We start from the raw sequence: 20252 nt of genomic DNA on the forward strand, positions 1-20252 counted from the left end.
CTCATTGTGCCCCCTCCTCTCTTATTCAAAGATGACGGATTGTGATGGTGTGAATGCTTCCGGGTAGCTCCGAACAGACTCTCTACCACGTTCTGGCACCCGAGGCCCGGTTCTGAAAAGCGTCCTTATCTGTATTTCTTTGGCCGCAGAGCTGCTATGCGTGCGCTCTTCCTCAGTTCCAGTTGGTAGTTTGGTTTAGGAACAGCTTGCTTCCTCGGCTGGGCTAGGTCCTTCCCGCGCCCATTTCCAGGTCTGCTTCTGGTCGTTGCCACCTCCTTTCGAGGGCGTGGTTCACGCAGTCGCCGTGGAAAATCCGTCGCTGGCACTCGTGCTGTGGTTTGCTGTGATTTCCTGCGCTTGGCGAGATGCCTGCCTTGTCCCTCTTCGTCTGCGATATCCGGGCAGTTCCTGCGCTTCAAACCCGGCGGCGACATGGCGGGTATCGGTGCTGGACGGTGCCGCCGACTCGTCTGGTTGGCTGGCTCGGTCTCAGGTATGAGTCCTGACGATGAGAGCTTACGCTTTCGGCGAGGATCCAGTCTGTCTTCGGTTCCCAGAGGCGACCATGGCGTTCCCGCGGCTGCCGGAGCTGCGTTGGACCGCAGTGCTCTGTTGCGTTTCGTAGAGCGCAAATTTAGGAGCAGCTCCCCATCGTCCGCAGAGCGTTTTCTCTGGGATCCATTCAGCGGTCCGCCCGCTGTTCCCCAGTGGCGTGGTTCGGAGGTGGCGTCCGTTGCGGCCGCCGAGGGCGCAGCCGCGGAATGGATTGACGTATTGGATGCTGAACGCGATAATGACCTTGCCGCCGGCCAGCTATCGCTGCTGACGTCTGTCGGCGCCACGTCTGTAGTTTGAGGAACCGGGGGATACTGCAGACCGGTAGGCCGGGCTTGGGGATCGCCTTCACGGCGAAACCACCCGTTGACGCGATCCGCCATCTTCTGTGTCAGACTCCTGCCTTCACGAGATTCCTGTTCCCTTTCGAGCAAATGTAGCTGCTCCAGTTCCGTGAACCCGTGCTTACAATATTTCAAAAGCTATTCAAGCGCAAGGCATAGGTAGATACCTACAAGTAGGTATAAGTGGTAGGTAGCGCCCCCTTTCCGCGAAACATCAACATTTAATTGACTATCCTATCCTCTTCAATCAAAAGATATAACATATCAAAGTTACATATCCAGTTTCGCCTTAATTGGAGCTTTCTAATAATATAAGCCTCGATTAGATGCATGTAGTATTTCAAAAGCTATTAATGGTTGATATGTGGTATGTAATTGAATGAGGCTTTGCGGGAGGCGCTTTAGCGGTAGCGCGCTTATTGAATATATCTTCGAATAGCTTTTGAAATCCCGCATGCATTTAATTGAAATTTATATCATTAGAAAGCTCTATTCAAAGTAGAATCGACCATGCAATTTTCATATATTAGATCGTTGGATTCAATACGATATAATGGTTGCCGTGTTGTATATGAGTGCGGATAGGGAGGGAATTTCTAAGTAATAAACCCTTTGGGCAGGCGGTGAGAGAGGCAGTCCTAGAATTGGACTATTATTAAAGTACCACTACTATTGAAATAACATCACTCTATATTATATGGAGGAGGGGCATAAGCACAAAAGGCCCAACAGAGTCGATGCCAGCTGCAAGCGGTGGTAGGAATAGAAGCAAGCGATCAAACAGCTTCTTATTCTTGGTATTCGGCCCGACCCCAATTCTCTTCCTCTCATTTTACTATTGTTTTCGTATAGTTTTTTAAGTTGGAATACCTATACGTAAATAAAGTAAAAAACTAGATCAGCTAGCATTATTAGCAAAAGCACCTTCGAAATCAACCCTGTTCCTAACAATACCCAAACCATAGCAGGCCACGTACCCGTGCCTCAATTGATTAATACGCCTTCTCAGCTTCTGACGCCTTGAGCACGCCTAGTGTTTTCAGTGCTCTCAGTGCTTCTAACGCCCTTGCCAACCGATCACCTTTGCTACATAAGTTATTAAGCTATATAACCTGGTAACATAACGTAACTCGAGCAGTATCCCCGAGTTGGCCACCGAAATCTACGCTAAAGGAACAATTGGGTCCTATCGGCTAGGATTTCATTATCTTTTAGTCTTATTTATAAAATAAGATACCAATACTGTAAAAGTAACAAAGGCTTTTTCCAAGCTTCAGTCTCAATCTGGCTACTTATATGCTAAATAATCGTACGTCTTATTAAAATAGAAAGACGATCTATCTTTCGAAGTATTCCTCCTTATAAGTTTTAAGGGGCCAGATTGCCTAATTACTAATGTTTTTTTTCTTCTACGATTGTTGGCATCAGCTATGTGTGCGTTCGCGGATATGCTTTCACTTGGGTCCTGTCGCGCGCTAATATCACGCAGATTCTTGTTTTGATTTTATCTAGCCAAGGTCCGGATCAACTAAATACATCCACGGCCAACCCTCTCGTGGATATATGTATTACATACACGAAAATTGGTCAAGTGTGTGTACACGCGTGGATTTACATGTAGCTGATCCGGACCTTGCAAATCTTAAACAAGTTCGGGCAAACAAGTTCGGGCAAACAAATTCGGACAAACAAATTCGGGCACAAGTTCGGGCACAAGGATAGAAATACAGTTACCTAACTACCTACCTACCTATGTAAGGATGGGGAAAAAGGAAAAGTAAGGTGAAAGTTCAGATAAAAAGATTTAAGACTTACTATTGATTTGCCCGAACTTGTTCGGGTTCGGGATATTGTATTGACAACGCTGCATATATGGTTTTTAGGTTAGTAAGTAAATACCTAAGTTAGTAATAAAAGGCAAAGCGGGTTAAACTCACTTAGTCTTTTATTATGTAGATTTGATTGAAACTTGCGGCAAAGCAACCAAGATCGAAAGTAGAAGGTAACTAAAAGATTAGGTAAGGAAAGAAAGGAGGTAAGGTGGATATACTATAAGGTTCTTGTGCAATTTGTATAATAGGTATAAGATATATATATATCCTTATAAAGCATGCATGTCCTAGTTGGTTTGGGACAATTGTTGTGTTATGTCTTAAGTTGTAAGGTGTCAAGGAGGTGTGGATAGGTGGATATCACAAGGGTTTATTGTCTAATACAATTATACAAAGGGTGATAAAAGCCTAAGCGTTATTAGATCACTACAATATACCACATACATATATGCCTTCAACACTCACTATGTCTATAATATCTATTATGAGCACTTCAGGCACTATCTTTCAAGTTCCTATATGTATACCTAGGTACCTGCAAACTACGGGAATACGTTCTTAAGTTTCCATCAAACCTGGTTGCCTGGAAACTAGGAACTAAAATTTTAAACCTGGAAACTGGAAACCGCACGGTGGCTCCCTAGCAACTGTGCGAGTGCCTGCCTAGGAATGTAACACCTAGCAACAGTACAACCTATAAATTTAAATAGTCACTACCAAATGATCTGAGGAATAGATCAAATATATTACCTCGTATCTCTCCCTACTTACATAGCAAAGACTTTCACCACAATACCTACACGTCATTAAGACCCCATTATCACAGCCCCTACTTACGTGTATTTACCCCTATCTGCCTTATGACAGCAACTCACTAGAAGTTACGCTTAATTGTCTTCGAGGTTTAGACCTTTCAGTATATTCTTAACCTACCGCGTTATCTAAACGTCCTTCCCTTTCCACAAAGAAAACACCCTAAACACAAGCATAAGCTCCGATCAAAACACTTCACGTCCCCATTCATAGCAAAACCATCGGTCCCTTTCATTTGCAATACTATCACTACAATGGGGGATAACAACGATCGTCTTGTGTTAGAATTGACACGCAGGTTGGAAGCTGAGAGACGTGGGCGCGAAGCTGAGAGACGCGGGCGTGAAGCTGAGAGACGCGGACGCGAAGAAGCTGAGAAACGTGCAGAAGAAGCTGAGAAACAGTTACGGCCACAGGCGCTCAGACAATATCTCGAAGCTTGTCACTCCATTAGCATGGCTATCAAAGTACAAACCAACAAGAAGCTGACTACTCGAGGCAAAACTACAAGCCCAACTGGCCGCGTATACCCTCGACGCATCATTCCGTGGGATGAGTTTCCAGAGCAGCAAGAAAAAATCTGGAATCTTCTATCAGACCAGCCCTTCTGTTCTAACCCCATTTTCCCATGTATAAGAGATACCGACGCTCTAAAATCCAAGATTCGTCTGATCGCGAGCGAGATAGGACTTCGACACTTCGAACGCTCAAATGTTGAGGACGCCGTCGAGATGCTACTCAACAAAGCGTACAAGGATGAGCAGCTACGTATTCAGCTCGGCATCAGGGGATCCGTCGACTTTGAGAGCCACGGAAATCTTTTAAAGACGTTCGACGCCGCTCCCGAATCTGTTGAGCAGATGACTGAGGCCGAAAACATGGGCACTGATGCCACGACCCCGGCCCCGGCCTCTACTCCGGCCCCTTCTACCCCGGTCCCAGCCTCTACCCATCACAAGGCTATTGAAGGCAAGAAGGGCGTTGCCGACCAGTTCTGCATATACCGAAGATCTGATGGGGAACACATCCCAGCGCTTGTGATCGAATACAAGGCGCCGCATAAATTAACTATAGCCGAGGTCGTCACCGGACTAAGAGAAGAGATTCAGCCAGAACGTGACGTGATTAACAAGGACAGTCAGGGCTTCAATTTGGAGTCGAGGCGCCTTACTGCTGCCGTCATCACTCAACTGTTCTCATACATGATTCGGAAAAATGTTCAGTACGGTTACATATGTACAGGAGAGACCTTTGTTTTCTTACATATCCCCAAGGATCCGTCTGTCGTGTATTATTACGTCTCCGTGCCTAATTTGGACGCCGCAGAGGACGATGAAAACTGGCTTCATCGCACCGCTGTTGCTCAAGTATTTGCTTTTGTGCTCCAGGCCCTTCGCGCGCCGCCGCTGTCCCAGACCTGGCAGGACCGGACAAGAGCCCTGGACACCTGGGTTGTAGAATTCGAAGACATATTACGAGACATTCCTGCAACCGAACGAAAGCCACCCAAAGGGTCTATCTACAAGCCTCCACGCTGGAAGAAGGGCTTTACGCGTTCGCCAATCGGGACACGCTCTCGCTGTTGCCCAGGAAACAGCAATGCTCTCCCCAAGAGCAAAGATACGAGCGAAGACGAAGATCCCTTTCCCTCCCCATCCGTCTCTCGATCCCTACGCTCTAAGAATGTAGCTGCAGTGACGGGAACGACAGCCAAGGGCGCAAAGCAAGGCCACCGTGGCGGGAGCGCGAAGGGTGGTGCGACGGAAGCAGAAGTACAGACAGGAACCAAGACGAAGATTGAGGACCGGCCCTTCTGCAGCCAGAAATGCTTGTTAGGACTAGCGAGCAAAGGGCCTATGGACGACAGATGCCCCAACTTCGGTCACCATCAGCGACAGCATATTAGCCTCTCCAAATTTCTAGACTTAATACGAACCCAGTTAGCCATAGATCGTGGCGTAGACGCGGACGCTAAGCCGCTCTATCTATCTGGATCTGTCGGGTCGCTTTTCAAAATCTGTCTGTCTTCTCATGGCTACACCGTAGTCGCCAAAGGTGTACAGAGTGACAATCTAGCCCGTCTGCAACATGAAAACAAAGTCTATGACCAGCTACGTACCATTCAGGGGAAATACGTCCCCGTATGTCTTGGCACTATAGATTTGGTTCGGCCATATTATTACAACGGCGGTATTTTCAAACACTTCTTGTTCCTCGGCTGGGCTGGGCGGCCTTTTTTTGATTTGCCTGATCAAGCTGATAAGACTGCTATCGTTAACGCGGTCACCGCCGGGTTCAAGGCAGTTCACGAGTTGCATGTCCTCCATGGCGATGCTGAACCACGCAATATCGTATACAATCCCTATAACGGCGAAGTGATGATCGTGGACTTTGAGCGATCTAAACTCCTTAACCGGAAGCCTCTCAGCCTCATCAGTTCAAACAAAAAGCGCAAACTAAATACGTACCAAGGGAAGCAAGGAAAAAATGATTTCGCAAAAGAGTTGCAATCTATGACAGAAAGCCTTGAGCGTCATATCAGATAATGCCGAGGTGATGAGGTCCTTAGCTGTCAGTGTGCCGAGGTGCCTGACCAACGAGGTTGCTAGCCCTAGTGTGGAGCTATTCGATCTTATAAGTGGACATACACACGTACATATAACATTAGACAGCCTCTTCCATTGGATAGCTTCTTCCATTAGATAGCTTCTTCCATTAGATGCAGATCGAGATCAATTCAAGTCTCATCTAAAGATCCTTCCACAGCAGTATACGTGACAGATAATCTACTTACCTAAGTACCTGATAATACTGTAGAGCAAGCCTTATTTTAATACCCCCATGCTTTTAACTTTGACTCTCCTTCCCAAGAGCGTTCACGATTGTCAATGAAATTCAACAAGGATATAACGACTTGCCTAACTTGCACGGAGCTCATTAGGCTATTAGTGTCCAGGTTTTATGTTCTTAAAATACAAATCGACTATAGAATCAGATATGCCTTAAGTTTACGAAAGGGTTGTAATGTGTGAATTGATGTTGTATTCGTAAATATTTTCAACTAGCTCAGACCGTCCGAGGCCAAACGGTCGCAAATAGGGTATGTTAGGCACATATTAGGCGATACTACAATTACAATATATCAAATACTCCCATACCATCGTTGAAAATAATCATGATTTTAATACTCGGACTCGGGGTTAGATAAATGACTTCTGATCCTCTCTGTCTTTTTGTATCCTAATACGACGTTCTGTTGTTGTGTTATAGGTCTCAACGTAAAAGAACACATTAGCACAAGTCTACTAAAAAACTAAACACTACATAGGTAGGTTGTAAACACATCCGTAATAAGGCGTGCTTTTTTAAACGTTTATTATGACCCCTATCTCGGTGATCTTATCCAGTTTCCACTCTAGGACTACTGGCGATCTGTACGCACTGCCACGGAGGAGGGATATCATCGTGAGGAAATACCGAATGGTCGAAACTCGGGGTAAATGGGTAATAATACACTATTTTACTGATTAGACCACGAACGAAGAAAGAAATAAACCACTTTACCACCGCCTTCAAGGTTGTGGAGGATGTATATTGGCTCCCTCAAAATGCCGCCATGCTCGCGGAGCCCTATAGCTTGTTTGGTATCGGGCGTGTTGGAGAGCGACAAATACGCGTAGGTAAGGAGTCCACCGTCTAGTCGCGAATCGATCCTCGTATGGCCCATCATCTCAAGAGGCCAGGCGTTACCCATCACAACGCAGCAGGCGTAGATAACCGGCTCATAATCAACGCCTTCACCGTAATGGCCGAACTGCAACAGCGCGCCATACTTGCCATCGTAAAAAGGGTGCTCCTCACCATCAGGATGGGTCGGGGGGAACCTGGTAGCCGGGGTCGAATACACATCGTAACGCGGTCGTAAACAGTTCCGTAAATAAGTAGGCGTTGTTGAATTCGTCATCTGGAAGCTCAAAAGATGGAAAGAATCAATAAGAGACTATAAGAGCAAGAACTATGGTGCAACTGTAATAAAAGAGGATGATTTAAGGTTATCCGGGGAAAATGAGGCTGCATACTCCACAAATCAGCGCTAAGAGAGATTAGCAAGGCGGGTTTAGATCGCGTTAAGAATTTAAAATTTCAACAAACATTGATCATTGGGTGCGTCCTTAGGGATTAGCCGAAATAACCAGCATCACTAGTTGGACAGCCTTTCTATTTCCGGTATCAGTTCAGCCACCGACACACGTACATACTAATTTATATCGGGATTAGTCCTAACACCAATTACACACAGAACTTTTACCGATCGCGTTTAAACAATCGAAGCGCTATTTAAAAGACTAATAGACATGGTACAAGGAAGTCACAGGGATGAAGCTAATGAAATGAAAAGGAAGATGGTGACAGCGGTCGAGAGGAAGTAACGCGACGCGTACGAAGCGCGACCAAACCAGACGCGAAACAGCGATGCGCAGAATCAGCCGAGCTCAACAATATCAAATATGAAATCCAAACAATGAAGCAAGGAATAATAAACACGTTGGAAAAAAGCAGGAGCTTGCTCGCAGCACCACCTACACAGAAGACCTAGGCAGCCGTGGCCGCTGGCAGCAACCGGACCTGGCCCAACACTGTAGCAGTCCTGGCGCGCCGAATGCGGGATGTCACTATCAAGAGTAGCTCAGCAACGTCGGAGATGGCCAACAGAAATGCCAAGCAGGTCATAAAAGCGGTTAACCAGGCAGTGGGACAAAAGGAGGCAATGGCGGTGAGACGACTTCGTAGCGGCGCTGTGACGGTCACGTTCAGAGACGGAGCCACCACATACAAGTCGGGCAACCAGGAATGGATCAAGAAGGCATTCGGAGAGCAGGCAACCGGCGCCAGAAGATCATACACTGTTATCGTCAAAGGCCCGAAGGCAGACAAGCTACGGGACGTACACTCGAAGCCCCAAGAGTTGCTCAACGAGATCAGGAGAGAGGATTCCGAACACATCGAGTCGATCATACCGGTCCACAGGAAGCTAGCAGAAGTAAAGTATGCCAGATCGTGCTCCGGCTTAGCTCCCTTGATGCAGCGCGATCGCTATGCAGCAACGGACTCCTATAGAGGGCAGAGCTATTCCAGTGCGAACCCTTCACCAAGGACGCGCGTTCGGAGCAGTGCTTCAAATGCTACAGGTTCGTGCACACGGCGAAATTTTGGGAGGAGAAGGCGCGGTGCGCCAGGTGTGCTGGCCCCGCGCGCGAAAGGGGAGAGGGTGAGTGCACAGGAACAATTCGATGCAGGAACTGCGGCGGACCGCACACGGCCTGGGACAGGGCCTGCAAACATTTACAAGAAGCAAAAGAAAAGGCGAAAGAGGCGTACATATACCGCCCGAGACAATTCAAAGAGAGAAGCGGCTCAAGTTTCTATCCCAGGGCTAGCCGACCGGCCCTTGACGGCTTCAAGTTCGTCGCGGAGAGAAAATACACGAGAAGTAGCAGCAACAGCAGCGGAAGCCAGCCGGACCCGGACCAAACCGGCCACGGCACCCTGGCCATAAGAACCTCTAGGAAGGATAGACCCAGGAAGACCGTGAGCATCGCAGCCACCACCAAAATCAGCGCCATTTCCTCCTCCCTTCCTACAATAATGGAGAGCACCGTAAGAGCGGCGTCAGCACCACCGGAGCGAACCGCAGCCCAGCAGCAGCAATCCCCACCTAGAAGCACGCAACGAAGACGCTGAAGGTAGAGTACTAGAACGCAGCACAAGGAGCAGGAATCCTAGCCCAGGCGCTGGAAACCCGAACCGGTTCGGACCTGGTAGCGGTGTGAAGCACATACATAGAACCCCCAGGCGAGACACGTCACAACCCCCTCCCCGAAATGGACAGCAAGAGAGGGAGCGACTTCAACATGCACCACCCATTGTGGGACAAGGAAAACAGAACTGCCGGAAACCCTGAGAGCCTCTTGGAATTAGCCAGCCGCTAGAAGCTCAGTCTCGCAACAAAACGTGGCCGCACCACTTGATTAAGGCACGAACAAAGGGACTCGACACTGGACTTAGCGTGGGTGGATACCAAAATACCTACCGCGCACGAGGCTAAAAGAGTGTTACGAACCAACAGCACGGGAACCATACCTGGTATGGAAGCGGGTTTCCGAACATCAACCTCATCCTATCTTCGAAGTTCTCGTATTTGCTGAAGACGTACTTGGACTCTTCCAACTCCTCTTGGGTCATATCCAGATGATTGTCCAAAATAGGTTGGAGCCACGCAAGTGCGTCTCCTTCAAGGTGTTGACAGACTGCCAAGACCTTGTGTTCGTCTTCGCTAAGGCTGATTCTAAAGAAGGCCAGATAGAGCTTGGCTGCGCTAAGCCAGTCCTCAACGTCGGTAGTGCCATCGTACTTAGGTGGCGGAGAAGGTCTGAATCCCTTGTCGGATGGCAGTGGGACCGTAGTGTCTCGCCGTACCGGACGTGGGTCAGGTTCCTCATCGTCGTCTCTCTTTCGTTCGAGTTTGGTTAGTTTGTTTTGCAGGGCTATCATTTCGTCCTCAAGCCCCTGATAAGCTTGGTGCGCTTGTCTCATACTCCTTTTTAGTATGGTTATATCGTCTTCGTCATCTCTTCCGTCATCCTGGGCTTTTCCCTTTCCTTTGTTGGTAACCTCGATAGTTTCTTTTACTTCTTCCTTGGGCTTGGATGACCCTGCCTGGGACCTGGTCTCTGCTGGGGCCATGTTATCTATCAGTCCTAAGACGTAGTCGAGAGGTGGTAGATCTAGTTTGTCAGGATGATATTCTACTTGGTTAGCTTCTTCCAAAAGTTGGTTTTCAGGGGACTCGTCCGATGAGTATTCTGAGAGTGACGGGTTGTATGTAGTCTGCGAAGGCGAGGGGATATCGTCGGGGCTGGCGCTCATGCCACACTTGACCGGTAATGGTACTGATCAAGGAGCTATCAAAATGTGACGAACCTACACTCAGGTCCGGTAGAGTGTAGTAACTGGGGTCTTGATTTTAGGTAAACAGTAAACGATACGGGTCAAGTGTCAATAAAACGTTGAAGTGTTCGTCAGGAAGGCTTGGAGTCCTTCCCCTTATATGGGTTAGATATAAGACTTAGATTGATAGCTAAGGAAACGTAAATGAATGTCTTGAAGGTAACAGAGTTGATATCGTGATTCAAGTGTATGTGATACTTGGTAAGCTTCAGGAATGACTTAGATTGACTACTGACGATTCTACCTAGTGGGAATACGAAGTTATCTATATAGAAAATCGTCAGTATAGGCGTAGTAGCGCGTAGCTACGCATAGTGACGCGCAGAGCCTCAGCGTAGTGGTGCGTAGCTACGCGAGACTACGCTCCTAAGGGTGCCACGTGACAGGGAGGTCCTTCCCATTTCTCAAGGTGGCCCATGCGCCCTGCACATGGCCTAATCTTGGGCCGCAGGCCCCAAGACTCGTAACATAACGGACCTAAGTGTAGGTTCGTCACAAAATATAAAAATATAAAATTATAAATGAAAAATTAAAAATATACTTAAATTAAACCCGTAAAAATTAAAATAAATATAAAATTATATAAAATAAAATTTTCTCCATTTTTTTAATATTTTTTATTTTTTTTATTTAATATATTTATTACACTCGCATTGTAAAAACCGTCGCATCCAATCAAAAGCCCGGAATCTCCCTCGCTCTCCACAAAAGAGCCTATTTGGGAAAAATCGATCTAATGCAAGTTAGTGACAATAACCCTTTGTAAACTCAGGGCAATCTCATTTCTTCGGGAAAAAAACTTAAGGTACTTAGGCTGCTAGGTACCTGTGTAAAGGAGTGTAAGCCTTAAGGGAGTACGTAGGTACTTGGCCTTCTAATAAACACACTGTCCACTTTCTAAACCCTCCCGCGTCAACTTCGCGATCCTAATGTCTTAACGCTCCAAATGTTGGCGGGACGAGTCCGGGCGTATTACTACGAGTCTCGATGGGTTATGTAAACGAGTCCATTCAATGGGCTCGCATAGGGACCATCGCGCTGCTCGTGTTTCTTCTTTCAGCGCACGCGTTCGCGTACGAAGAATTATCAGACGATGCGCTTCGCTATATCCCTAGCGGCGCCCACGATTTCGATATCAAGACCGGGTCGCTCCTATCGCCCATCTTGATACCTCGGGTCCCTGGCACACCCGGGTCTATCGCTGTGCAGCATCACTTTGTCGACTTCTTCTCGCGGCAGCTGCCTAAATGGACTATCGACTGGCATAACACAACGGCCAAGACGCCGGCTACGGGTGATACGGATATCCCTTTCAAGAATCTCATCATCACCCGTGACCCGCCGTGGGCCGGGCCCGGAGACGTTAGCCGCTTGACGCTGGTTGCGCATTACGACAGCCTTTATCGGCCAGAGGGGTTCGTCGGAGCTACGGACAGCGCTGCCCCTTGCGCCGTGCTGATGCACGTGGCGCGTAGTATCGACGAAGCGCTGACGAAGAAGTGGGAGGCTATGGAGGAGTCGGGCGACACCTTGGGCCTGGAGGAAGAGAAGGGAGTCCAGATCCTGCTCCTGGACGGAGAAGAAGCTTGGGTCAGCTGGACTGACACGGACTCCCTCTACGGAGCGCGAGCACTTGCGGAAAGCTGGGATTCCGAGCCGTACGTAAGCGGCTCTGCCTATCGAACTCGTCTCGACTCCATCAGCCTCTTCTTACTCGTCGACCTCCTTGGAGCGGCGGAACCCCACGTCCCTTCCTACTTCCAATCGACTCATTGGGCCTATCAAGGCATGTCCAAGATCGAAGAGCGGATGCGGAAACTAGGCCTCCTCAAGACCAGACCGAAAAACCCCTTCCTACCAGAATCTAGCAAGCAGACGTCGCAGTTCACGAGAGCATACGTCGGGGACGACCACGTGCCTTTTATGGTGCGAGGGGTGGATGTGCTTCATATCATCCCCTCGCCGTTCCCTCCTACGTGGCACACTATGGATGACGACGGCGAGCATCTCGACATGGAATCTTTGGACGACTGGGCTAAGATCATCACGGCGTTTGCGGCGGAATGGATGGAACTAGATGGTTTTATGAGCCAGCCGCCTTCGGGGGGTAAGAAGCAGGCTGTTAGGAGCAGATCAGAGTTATAAATGGAATATGCTCTTCAGTCTTGTTTTCTCTTGAATAATAACTACATATACATACTAAAGAATAGAATATTAAATTATATCGTGTGTTTCTTCAGACAATTTGTGACGTAGGCATTTGTATAGACAAGTACCTTCACTTAAGGGGTAGTAGACAGTGTGAGGATAGTAAAGCTTAGCACTGTATTACCTTTCAGCAACCCGAGCTTTATCGAACTTTATCGAGCTTTATCAAGATTATCGAGCTTATCGATAGACTGAAACCACGTCAGCGGAGGAAAAGAAAAAAAAGTGGAACGGGTTATTGTGTTCAATTGAAAGGAACATCGAAGCTCCAGTCAGTTGTAAGTCGCAAGTCACTTCACTGGTAGCTATCCCAACTCCAACGTCCAACAACTTTCCTGTACTTTCCTACCTCCCTCAAAAAGACGACAATGCGATTCCTACACTCGTTCGTAGCGCCTCTCCTACTTCTAGCTACCGGCGCGGCTCAGGCAGCTTCGTCCTGGGGCTTCGACGATGCAAAGCTCATTGTGACGGCGAAGAAGGCCGGGACCAAGGATAAGGACGTTAGACAGTACGTTTTCTTCTTTTCGAAGACGATAAGAACGAGAAGAATTATTTGGAAATTTAAAAGGCTGATTCGGTTTATTTCAATGTTATAACTATAGGTTCAACGACAAGACTCCCGTCCTTCAGACGCCCGTGGTGTTGGATAGCTCCGATAGCTTAAAGCTGCTCTTGACGGCCAAGGAGGACGGCAAGGGCAAGCGTCCGCACCAGGCCTTCCTCGTCCTCCGCGAGCCTACCTCGGGCCTCGAGGCCCCCTTCCCGTTGACCGTGAAGGAGAACGGCAAGGCTACGGTCGAGATTGTGCGTCATCCAAATCACACTACCCTTTTCCTCTTCTCTGCTTCTCTTCTATTGTATACATAGGTATTTATGTTTTTATATATTTATACCTCTGTACTAACCGTCACTCCCAGAAATACAACGACCTCCCCCTACAACTCGCCATCGCCACAGACCCCCTCAAAGCCTCGCTGATCCTCGCCTCGTTCGGCTCGTCCGCCGGCCTCGTCAAGGACGTGTTCGAGGTCGCGGTCGTGCGCGACCCGGCCACCAAGCCCCTCGTCTACGAGAAGCCGCTGCGCTACGGCAAGCTCCAGGAGATCCACCACATCTTCCGCGCCGACCCCCAAAGCCCCCCCAAGGTCATCTCCATCGTCTTCGTCTTCGCCGTCTTGGCTACCGTCCCGCTCCTGTTCGTCAGCGTACGTATATATATATATATATATTTACTTGTTCATTTTTTTTCTTTCTTGTTACATGTATAAACGGCGTTTATATACATATCTAGCCTTGCAGCAGCTAACACGGAAATCCAGTGGGCCATTCTCGGCGGCAACCTTTCACACCTCCCCGCGGCTCTCAGCGCCGCGCCCGTCGCGCACGGGACCTTCCTAGGCTCCATCGCCGCCATGGAGCTCGTCTTCTTCCTGTACTACTCCACGTGGAACCTGTTCCAGACGCTGCCCTTCATCGGCCTCGTCTCCGTGAGCATCTTCCTAAGCGGGTCCAAGGCCCTCGGGGAAGTCCGCCGACGTCGGTTAGCCGGGGAGAGGTAATAAAAAACAAAACAAAGCAAAAGAAAAGAAAACAAGCCGGTTCACTTTTTAGGTACTTACTTACTATGTACTACTAAATCGTCGTTTCGTTTCTTGTCGGAGGATACTTACCTCTTAACTTACTACTACTGTATGCTATGCTAGGGACGGGTGGATAGATAAAGTAAGGGATAACGAGAAATGAACTCTGATTCGCGAGGCGTGGAACAGAGCAAAACAGAACATACGCGATATTCGACGATAAATGTATTTGTGGCGTCCGAGACCTCGGACTATCCGAACCCTAATTCCCGTCTTTGCCATTTTATTTCCTCCGTTTCCCTCTCTTTCCCACTTGGTCAATCAAAACTTAGACCGTGTAATTTCCGGTTTAAAAAAACTGAGAGACTTAACGGCAATGAGACGGAAGTAAAAGAGCACGAGCTTTTAAGATAGGTACCTAGGTAATCTCATACACATGTACTTGAAATGCCGATATATATAAACAAAGCATCATTTCCATGTCTTCCTCTTGCAGTACGTGAAAAGCAAGAGAAATTCCTCTTCGATTCATTCCTCTATCATCACTATCCCCATCTCTATTCAGAATGACTGCCCACCAACGCAATGCAAATGCAACCGCTATTAATTACCGTCTCCCTCTGCTCTACTCTCCTCTCCTCGCTTCGTAGATCGACGAGAGAACGCCCTACCTCCCATGTCGGGTCCATTGTCGAGCGCAAAGGCCGAGAAAAGTAGATTCTCCCGTTCGTAAAATATACACGGCTGTCCCCGGGCCTTTCTCTTCTTCTTTTCTTTGTTTTCTTTTCTTCCTTTTTATGACGAGCCCGACACACCCACGCTCTCTCCCTACCCATCCTCTAATATCGCCCCCAAACCAAGGCCTCGCAGCTAAGAGGCCGCGGTACCCGATGCGCCGAGTGAAGTAAGTCCCTGTCCGCCTATCTACAATATAGTCCTGGTTCCTTTTTTCTAGTATATTACAACAATGCAATGTAGGTAAGTAAGAGTGGAGAAAAATCTAGCTCCCGCGTAGAAGAAAGCCAACGCTGATACTCGGGATAAAAACGCGGCGAGGAAGCATCTTTCCAGAATTGTACGTCGTACTCTATCCACTGTATCCTCCCACTCCACAACGCCCCTATCGCATACGCCATCGAGTCGGCACCATCTACTGAGACTTCTTCCCGTTCGCGTTGCCGTTCGCCAGAAGCTCCTGCTTCCGCTTGTTCTCGAGCTGTTTCTCGAAGGGGATGGTGAGACAGTTGATGCCGAGGAAGTTGCATATGCTGGTTGTGACGAGATATGCCCATCGGAAATATACGATGAACGCAAAAACGAAGTACGCCCACAGGTAGTAGAGTTCGAGATCCGCGGTGATAGCCGGGAGGCCGAGCCGCGGAAGGTTACCCAGGAAAGCGCCGCCTACGAGCGGAGCTAGCATCACGGTCCAGTACGGGAAGGGTTGGCGGGTGAGATGGGCCAGGATCATCTTGGTCGTCATGCGCCCGAACACAAGAGACATGGTCAGGCAGAACAGCACCAGATGGTTCTCGCTCCTCAGCGTCGAATGCGGAGAGTATAGCCATGCGCCGATCGAGAAGGTATATATACCCATGGGGATCCACTCGAGGAAAACAGGGAGGACCGGAAGGTTGTTACGTCGTCTCGCCTTGACAACGTTTAGGACACAGAACGGCATGTGAAACAAGACGAGCGAGCCGATAATGATGAGGATCCAGATATCGCGAATCGAATGGTCGGCGACAAATTCGTCGAACCCGAAGAGGTTATGCTTCCCTACGATATTAACGATAGGTTCCGTCCAGATGCCGGGTCCGTAGATGCCCGAGATAGCCATCAGACTGCACGCAATCAGGAGACCCTCGGTAGGGCCGTTGAAATAGCCTAGGTACAGCGTGTGGGTGTGGTAGGTCTCCCAGGTCGAGAAAAACATGGCCAAGCAAGGACACAGGGCGGTAAAGACGCCGGATTTCGAGTTTCCCAGAGCCATGGCACCCGTCTCTAGCAAGCTGCCGAGAGTGCAGTTTAAGGAGTCGATGCCGTGGTCGAAGAGCTCTCCCAGACCACTCGATGTGCCAGTTCGGCGCGCCTGCTTTCCGTCGATATTGTCCATCGTCTGGTACATGAAAAGGCCAAAGGCGAAGCTAAAGTAAAGCCACGACGGGCCCTAAAGTTCGCATCGTGTTAGCCGAAAGGCCACCTTCGCTTTGCGGTCCCACGGTGCTCCATGTCAAGTACATACCGGTCCTACTAGATCTGGCATAAATATAACCAGTAAAGCGATGTTAACTAGAATGAACATGAACCCTATCAGGGTTACCATATTGGGTGCCAGCCATAACGGTAGAAGCTCGACGAAGGCGTTCCACTAGTCCAACTCTTAGTATACTATTCTATTCGGCGTTAGGGCAGGGGATAGGGGTTCGGTACGTACGTAGGGACGGAGGATATAATTAGAGATGGGGGACTTGTCGACGGCCGAGTACTTGTAAGACTTTAGGTGTATTAGAGCATCATCCGAGATGCATTCGGCAACAGCCGTTTCTGCATGAGTTCCGAGTTAGAGCTGAAGAATTGCCAAGAGTAGTAGTAGTAGAGGACGTCAAGGTTATAGGTATACATACTGCTATTATTCGGGGCCATGACGGCACACAGGGACTTCTTCGCTTCCTTGGTGACAGCAGAACGATTCGCGATCAAGCTGGGAGAAAACTTAATTCTGCCTTGGTAGAAATATGTAACGAAGTGTAAAAAATACTAGGTACGGTAGCACCTCAAAACTCTGTTCGCGATGGTCGAACTTATTAGCTGCAAAATTTAAAGAATTTAGTAACGAAAAGGAACGATCATTCCCATGTTAAGTGGTTGCTGATCGACTCCATGGAATATATGTAACTTAAAAAAAAGAATATAATTTGAGTCGCAGAAAAGAAATGTAGAAGAGCACAAGTGCGTCACGAAGATTTATAGGTTATATGTTGAAGGTCGGCAAGTCGCAAGTCGGTGTGAATGTTATAAAGGTAAGTTGGCAGCTTCGGCAGCTTTTACAAGAGCACCTGGGCAGAAGAATAATTTACACTCGGATGTACCTAGGCCGGCTACCTAACCTCCTACACCTACCTAGGTACCTACCTCTAGGCTCTAGCAGCTTCAGGTACATAACTTCACTGCATGGTGGGGCCGAGATGCGAGATAGTTTTCGCATGTGTTACATAACGAGTCCCACATGCAAAGGATGTCATATCCAAGAACACGGGTTGCACAAGTTAATTCGAGACGAATCAAAGCCTAGAACTTTTGCGATGCCCCTATGCCCCTATTTTACCTAGGTTAGGTTAGGTAGTTTTCTTCGTCACTATTATCTTAGGTACGTACCAGCCAGCGTACCTCCCCAAGCTTGCCGGCAGGGTACTATGTATAAGCCCATCCAATCATCAGGAATAAATCCCATTGAGAAGGATATGGGAATCATCAGCGGCTTTTGATTAGACTGGATAGCTAGGTTGGTTAATTGAATTAGCATGTGAGGATCCTATGTAATATACATGTCATGTCAGCTTAAGCCAACCCCAACCATCTCACGATGGGAGGAGTTGAGGTAAATTTATCTACTATAAAGGAGTTTACATTTTTTACATTCAGTCCATCCCGCCGCATCTACAGACTACAGATGTTACGAGGCAATACCTTATACTAGCGTCACGTCAACAGCAAAATTCACAAAATAAAGAAACAACGGGTGTAGGTATGAGTATGAGTATGAGTGTGGATGTGGGTAAGTGGAGGTCTGATATAGAGATCAGGGCCTCATGCAGTTAATTATTAATTGAGAGCAGTTTACAAGCTCCATCGTCCCTCGGCGGGATGTCGTTGTGTTAAGTAGGCTGCTGTGTAAAGCATAAGAGTATGTTCAAATAACCCGTCTACGCTCCCATTATCGAAAATGCAAGGTCTCCCAAACCTCAAACCCCCCAAATGCTCCTTAAAAACACGGTATTATATCAGTACGTGGCAAGTATCGAATACAGCCGCTCTAGTTAAATGATTCGGGTCGTCGTTCCCAAGTGCGAGACGAACGTCGCATTATTTTGGCGCTCGTGCCGTTTTGGAAGTATGTTCTGTCACAACAGAAACATAATTCGTCCGTTATATCAGAGACTTATAACAGAAACAGGTGTTGAGACGCCGCTGCTAAAAGACGGAAAGGGTCTCCCCGTTTTTCATCCCCTTACAGCAGGAAAACACCCAAGCTGACACCGGCGGCGATAATAACAAAGCCGAACAAGCCGTCGTTAGCACCGACTCGGAAGGCAGCATTGCCTTTATCCGGGTCATCGCTGCTACCGGCCAGACCAGTGTAGATAGCGTTAGGGTTGTCGGAATCCGTCTCGGTAGCCGTGGCGGAAGGAACCGCGGTGGATGACGTGTTTGACCTCGTCGGATTCTGAGCACCGCAAGGGTGGTCCTCTCGGCACGAGCTGGCGCAAGTGTTGTCCTGTCCGCAGTTCTTGACGCACTGGTCACCCCATTCCTGGCAGACGAAGTACGGCAGAGTCAGGGAGTACTCGGACACGTTGGGTTGCTTGTTGTCTCCGCACACGCAGCCGTAGGTCAAAGCTTGCTACAGGGAAGACGTTAGTATGAGACGTCCCACACCATCTTGAACTATCTTGATCGGGATCTGCTGTGATAACTTACAGGATCGCATTCGTTGACTAATGTGGTTCCCGGAGGCGTCTGTTGGCAGATCAGAGGGCACGTGCTCGTCTCGGATTTACACCAGCTCGCTACACATCATATGTTAAAATTCGTTGCATCCGACTAGAAGTTAAGTGTCTAGGTGAATGTAGTAGGACATACTCTTGATGGTCAACGACACGCTGTCGGGATCGATAACATAGTCGGCCTGAACCGAGGAGGCCAAAAGGACGGCCGCAGCCAAGATGTTCCTTAACGAAGACATTGCGATGGTAGAATTAGGTGTGTTACGGTAGGACGAGGACGGCTGTGACGATGAATAGGTATTACTTCGTTTCCCTCTCTAATCAGAACGGCCGGTGTAGTATTAAAAGACAGTATACAGCGGAAAGAATTAGTAGTGTATTAAATGCGAACGAATATTAGAAAATAACGAATGACCGACGACCGACCGTGTTTAAAAGCGAGAGGAACGGTGGCTAGGATACGAAGGGGGAACGAGAGGAATGTTCTCAAAGGAAAGAGAAGTTCTGGGAGAGCTTCCCATAGATGGGCATCGGATGGGGAGACCAGGGTTAATGTTCTCGCAGATATTGTAAAAGAGATTGTACTGTACGGGGTACATGGCCGATAAATGAAAAATAAAAGGAGGTATTCCCTGTCTGGTAGGTGGTCTCAGCGTTATCTCCAAGACCCCCAAGCATCTGGAGCTTTTATGAGTGGCTGTCAGCCGTTTACTAGACAGGGATCATGGGTAGCTATCGACTTACCCATCTAATATTTGTACTGTACTATAACCTGACCTGTCTAACCACTATGGTAGTAGACGGATAACTGTTCGTGTTGTCAGTGATTCCCTCTTCTACATTACGAGGCCAGTCTCTTTCAAAAAACCTAAATCGTGACCGTAAGAAAAATAAAAACCTTGGCATGTTTATTTTTATTTTTGCTTTACATAAATTTTGACAAGGAACCTTTACGAATTTTCGACGTCCACGTGGGCTCAGAGGTAAGGTATTATGTCTACCTAAGGTAGGCTAATACACAAACAAGTATGGAGTCGTGGACTAACAAACAGGCGGACTAAATATCGAGCAAGCCAACAAAATCCGGCTTTTGGCTTGGGTGGTTGATCTCTTAACTGAGGGTCTCGAGCGGGCGATCTTTTCATAAATTAAAGAACGCCGTCTACTTCGTAAACCGTACAC

General features: G+C 48.1%; 9 protein-coding genes across 9 annotated transcripts; 4 read left to right on the plus strand and 5 right to left on the minus strand.

Moving 5' to 3' along the window:
- Window positions 1–80: 80 nt before the first annotated feature.
- Window positions 81–1379, minus strand: F4812DRAFT_218329 (uncharacterized protein). The gene is made up of 2 exons (XM_047930415.1): window positions 1071–1379; window positions 81–1019 (listed from the first exon to the last, which is right to left on the minus strand). The coding sequence occupies exon 2, from the start codon at window positions 936–938 to the stop codon at window positions 126–128; it is 813 nt and encodes a 270-aa protein (XP_047786292.1). The 5' UTR covers window positions 939–1019; window positions 1071–1379; the 3' UTR covers window positions 81–125.
- A 2419-nt stretch (window positions 1380–3798) lies between these two features.
- Window positions 3799–6090, plus strand: F4812DRAFT_463035 (uncharacterized protein; the record flags this gene model as incomplete). The annotated part of the gene is made up of 1 exon (XM_047938143.1): window positions 3799–6090. One exon carries the CDS (start codon window positions 3799–3801, stop codon window positions 6088–6090), a length of 2292 nt encoding a protein of 763 aa, XP_047786293.1.
- A 586-nt stretch (window positions 6091–6676) lies between these two features.
- F4812DRAFT_444077 (uncharacterized protein) lies at window positions 6677–7646 on the minus strand (the record flags this gene model as incomplete). The annotated part of the gene is made up of 2 exons (XM_047935462.1): window positions 7109–7646; window positions 6677–7059 (listed from the first exon to the last, which is right to left on the minus strand). Coding segments are annotated over exons 1-2 (500 nt in total), but the record flags the coding sequence as incomplete, so codon positions are not given.
- A 600-nt stretch (window positions 7647–8246) lies between these two features.
- F4812DRAFT_468168 (uncharacterized protein) lies at window positions 8247–9514 on the plus strand (the record flags this gene model as incomplete). The annotated part of the gene is made up of 2 exons (XM_047938750.1): window positions 8247–8585; window positions 8663–9514. 2 exons carry the CDS (start codon window positions 8247–8249, stop codon window positions 9284–9286), a joined length of 963 nt encoding a protein of 320 aa, XP_047786295.1. The 3' UTR covers window positions 9287–9514.
- Window positions 9515–10892, minus strand: F4812DRAFT_218361 (uncharacterized protein). The gene has a single exon (XM_047930416.1). The coding sequence runs from the start codon at window positions 10469–10471 to the stop codon at window positions 9647–9649; it is 825 nt and encodes a 274-aa protein (XP_047786296.1). The 5' UTR covers window positions 10472–10892; the 3' UTR covers window positions 9515–9646.
- Window positions 10893–11319: 427 nt separating this feature from the next.
- F4812DRAFT_444083 (uncharacterized protein) lies at window positions 11320–12777 on the plus strand. The gene has a single exon (XM_047935463.1). It carries the CDS (start codon window positions 11540–11542, stop codon window positions 12695–12697), a length of 1158 nt encoding a protein of 385 aa, XP_047786297.1. The 5' UTR covers window positions 11320–11539; the 3' UTR covers window positions 12698–12777.
- Window positions 12778–12950: 173 nt separating this feature from the next.
- F4812DRAFT_444084 (Oligosaccharyltransferase subunit Ribophorin II-domain-containing protein) lies at window positions 12951–14812 on the plus strand. Its single transcript, XM_047935464.1, has 4 exons — window positions 12951–13271; window positions 13366–13567; window positions 13681–13968; window positions 14083–14812. The coding sequence occupies exons 1-4, from the start codon at window positions 13129–13131 to the stop codon at window positions 14320–14322; spliced, it is 873 nt and encodes a 290-aa protein (XP_047786298.1). The 5' UTR covers window positions 12951–13128; the 3' UTR covers window positions 14323–14812.
- F4812DRAFT_444087 (CDP-alcohol phosphatidyltransferase) lies at window positions 14813–17381 on the minus strand. The gene is made up of 4 exons (XM_047935465.1): window positions 16971–17381; window positions 16781–16890; window positions 16589–16714; window positions 14813–16513 (listed from the first exon to the last, which is right to left on the minus strand). Exons 1-4 carry the CDS (start codon window positions 16987–16989, stop codon window positions 15494–15496), a joined length of 1275 nt encoding a protein of 424 aa, XP_047786299.1. The 5' UTR covers window positions 16990–17381; the 3' UTR covers window positions 14813–15493.
- Window positions 17382–18308: 927 nt separating this feature from the next.
- F4812DRAFT_218457 (uncharacterized protein) lies at window positions 18309–19405 on the minus strand. The gene is made up of 3 exons (XM_047930417.1): window positions 19207–19405; window positions 19045–19133; window positions 18309–18967 (listed from the first exon to the last, which is right to left on the minus strand). Exons 1-3 carry the CDS (start codon window positions 19307–19309, stop codon window positions 18575–18577), a joined length of 585 nt encoding a protein of 194 aa, XP_047786300.1. The 5' UTR covers window positions 19310–19405; the 3' UTR covers window positions 18309–18574.
- Between the last annotated feature and the right edge of the window lie 847 nt (window positions 19406–20252).

The sequence above is a fragment of the Daldinia caldariorum genome (assembly GCF_022478825.1).
Source record: "Daldinia caldariorum strain CBS 122874 unplaced genomic scaffold F4812scaffold_22, whole genome shotgun sequence".
NCBI lineage: Eukaryota > Fungi > Ascomycota > Sordariomycetes > Xylariales > Hypoxylaceae > Daldinia > Daldinia caldariorum.

Bases quoted from the DNA above. Each gene is read 5' to 3' on its own strand.
- F4812DRAFT_218329 (XM_047930415.1), bottom strand. From the start codon at position 938: ATGGCGGATCGCGTCAACGGGTGGTTTCGCCGTGAAGGCGATCCCCAA.
- F4812DRAFT_218361 (XM_047930416.1), bottom strand. From the start codon at position 10,471: ATGAGCGCCAGCCCCGACGATATCCCCTCGCCTTCGCAGACTACATAC.
- F4812DRAFT_444083 (XM_047935463.1), top strand. From the start codon at position 11,540: ATGGGTTATGTAAACGAGTCCATTCAATGGGCTCGCATAGGGACCATC.
- F4812DRAFT_444084 (XM_047935464.1), top strand. From the start codon at position 13,129: ATGCGATTCCTACACTCGTTCGTAGCGCCTCTCCTACTTCTAGCTACC. The intron at 13,272-13,365 runs GTACGTTTTCTT...TTATAACTATAG, and splicing joins AAGGATAAGGACGTTAGACA to GTTCAACGACAAGACTCCCG. The intron at 13,969-14,082 runs GTACGTATATAT...ACGGAAATCCAG, and splicing joins TCCCGCTCCTGTTCGTCAGC to TGGGCCATTCTCGGCGGCAA.
- F4812DRAFT_444087 (XM_047935465.1), bottom strand. The intron at 16,715-16,780 runs GTACGTACCGAA...GAGTTGGACTAG, and splicing joins ATTATATCCTCCGTCCCTAC to TGGAACGCCTTCGTCGAGCT. The intron at 16,514-16,588 runs GTATGTACTTGA...TGCGAACTTTAG, and splicing joins TGCCAGATCTAGTAGGACCG to GGCCCGTCGTGGCTTTACTT.
- F4812DRAFT_218457 (XM_047930417.1), bottom strand. From the start codon at position 19,309: ATGTCTTCGTTAAGGAACATCTTGGCTGCGGCCGTCCTTTTGGCCTCC. The intron at 19,134-19,206 runs GTATGTCCTACT...TATGATGTGTAG, and splicing joins CGTGTCGTTGACCATCAAGA to CGAGCTGGTGTAAATCCGAG. The intron at 18,968-19,044 runs GTAAGTTATCAC...TCTTCCCTGTAG, and splicing joins TAGTCAACGAATGCGATCCT to CAAGCTTTGACCTACGGCTG.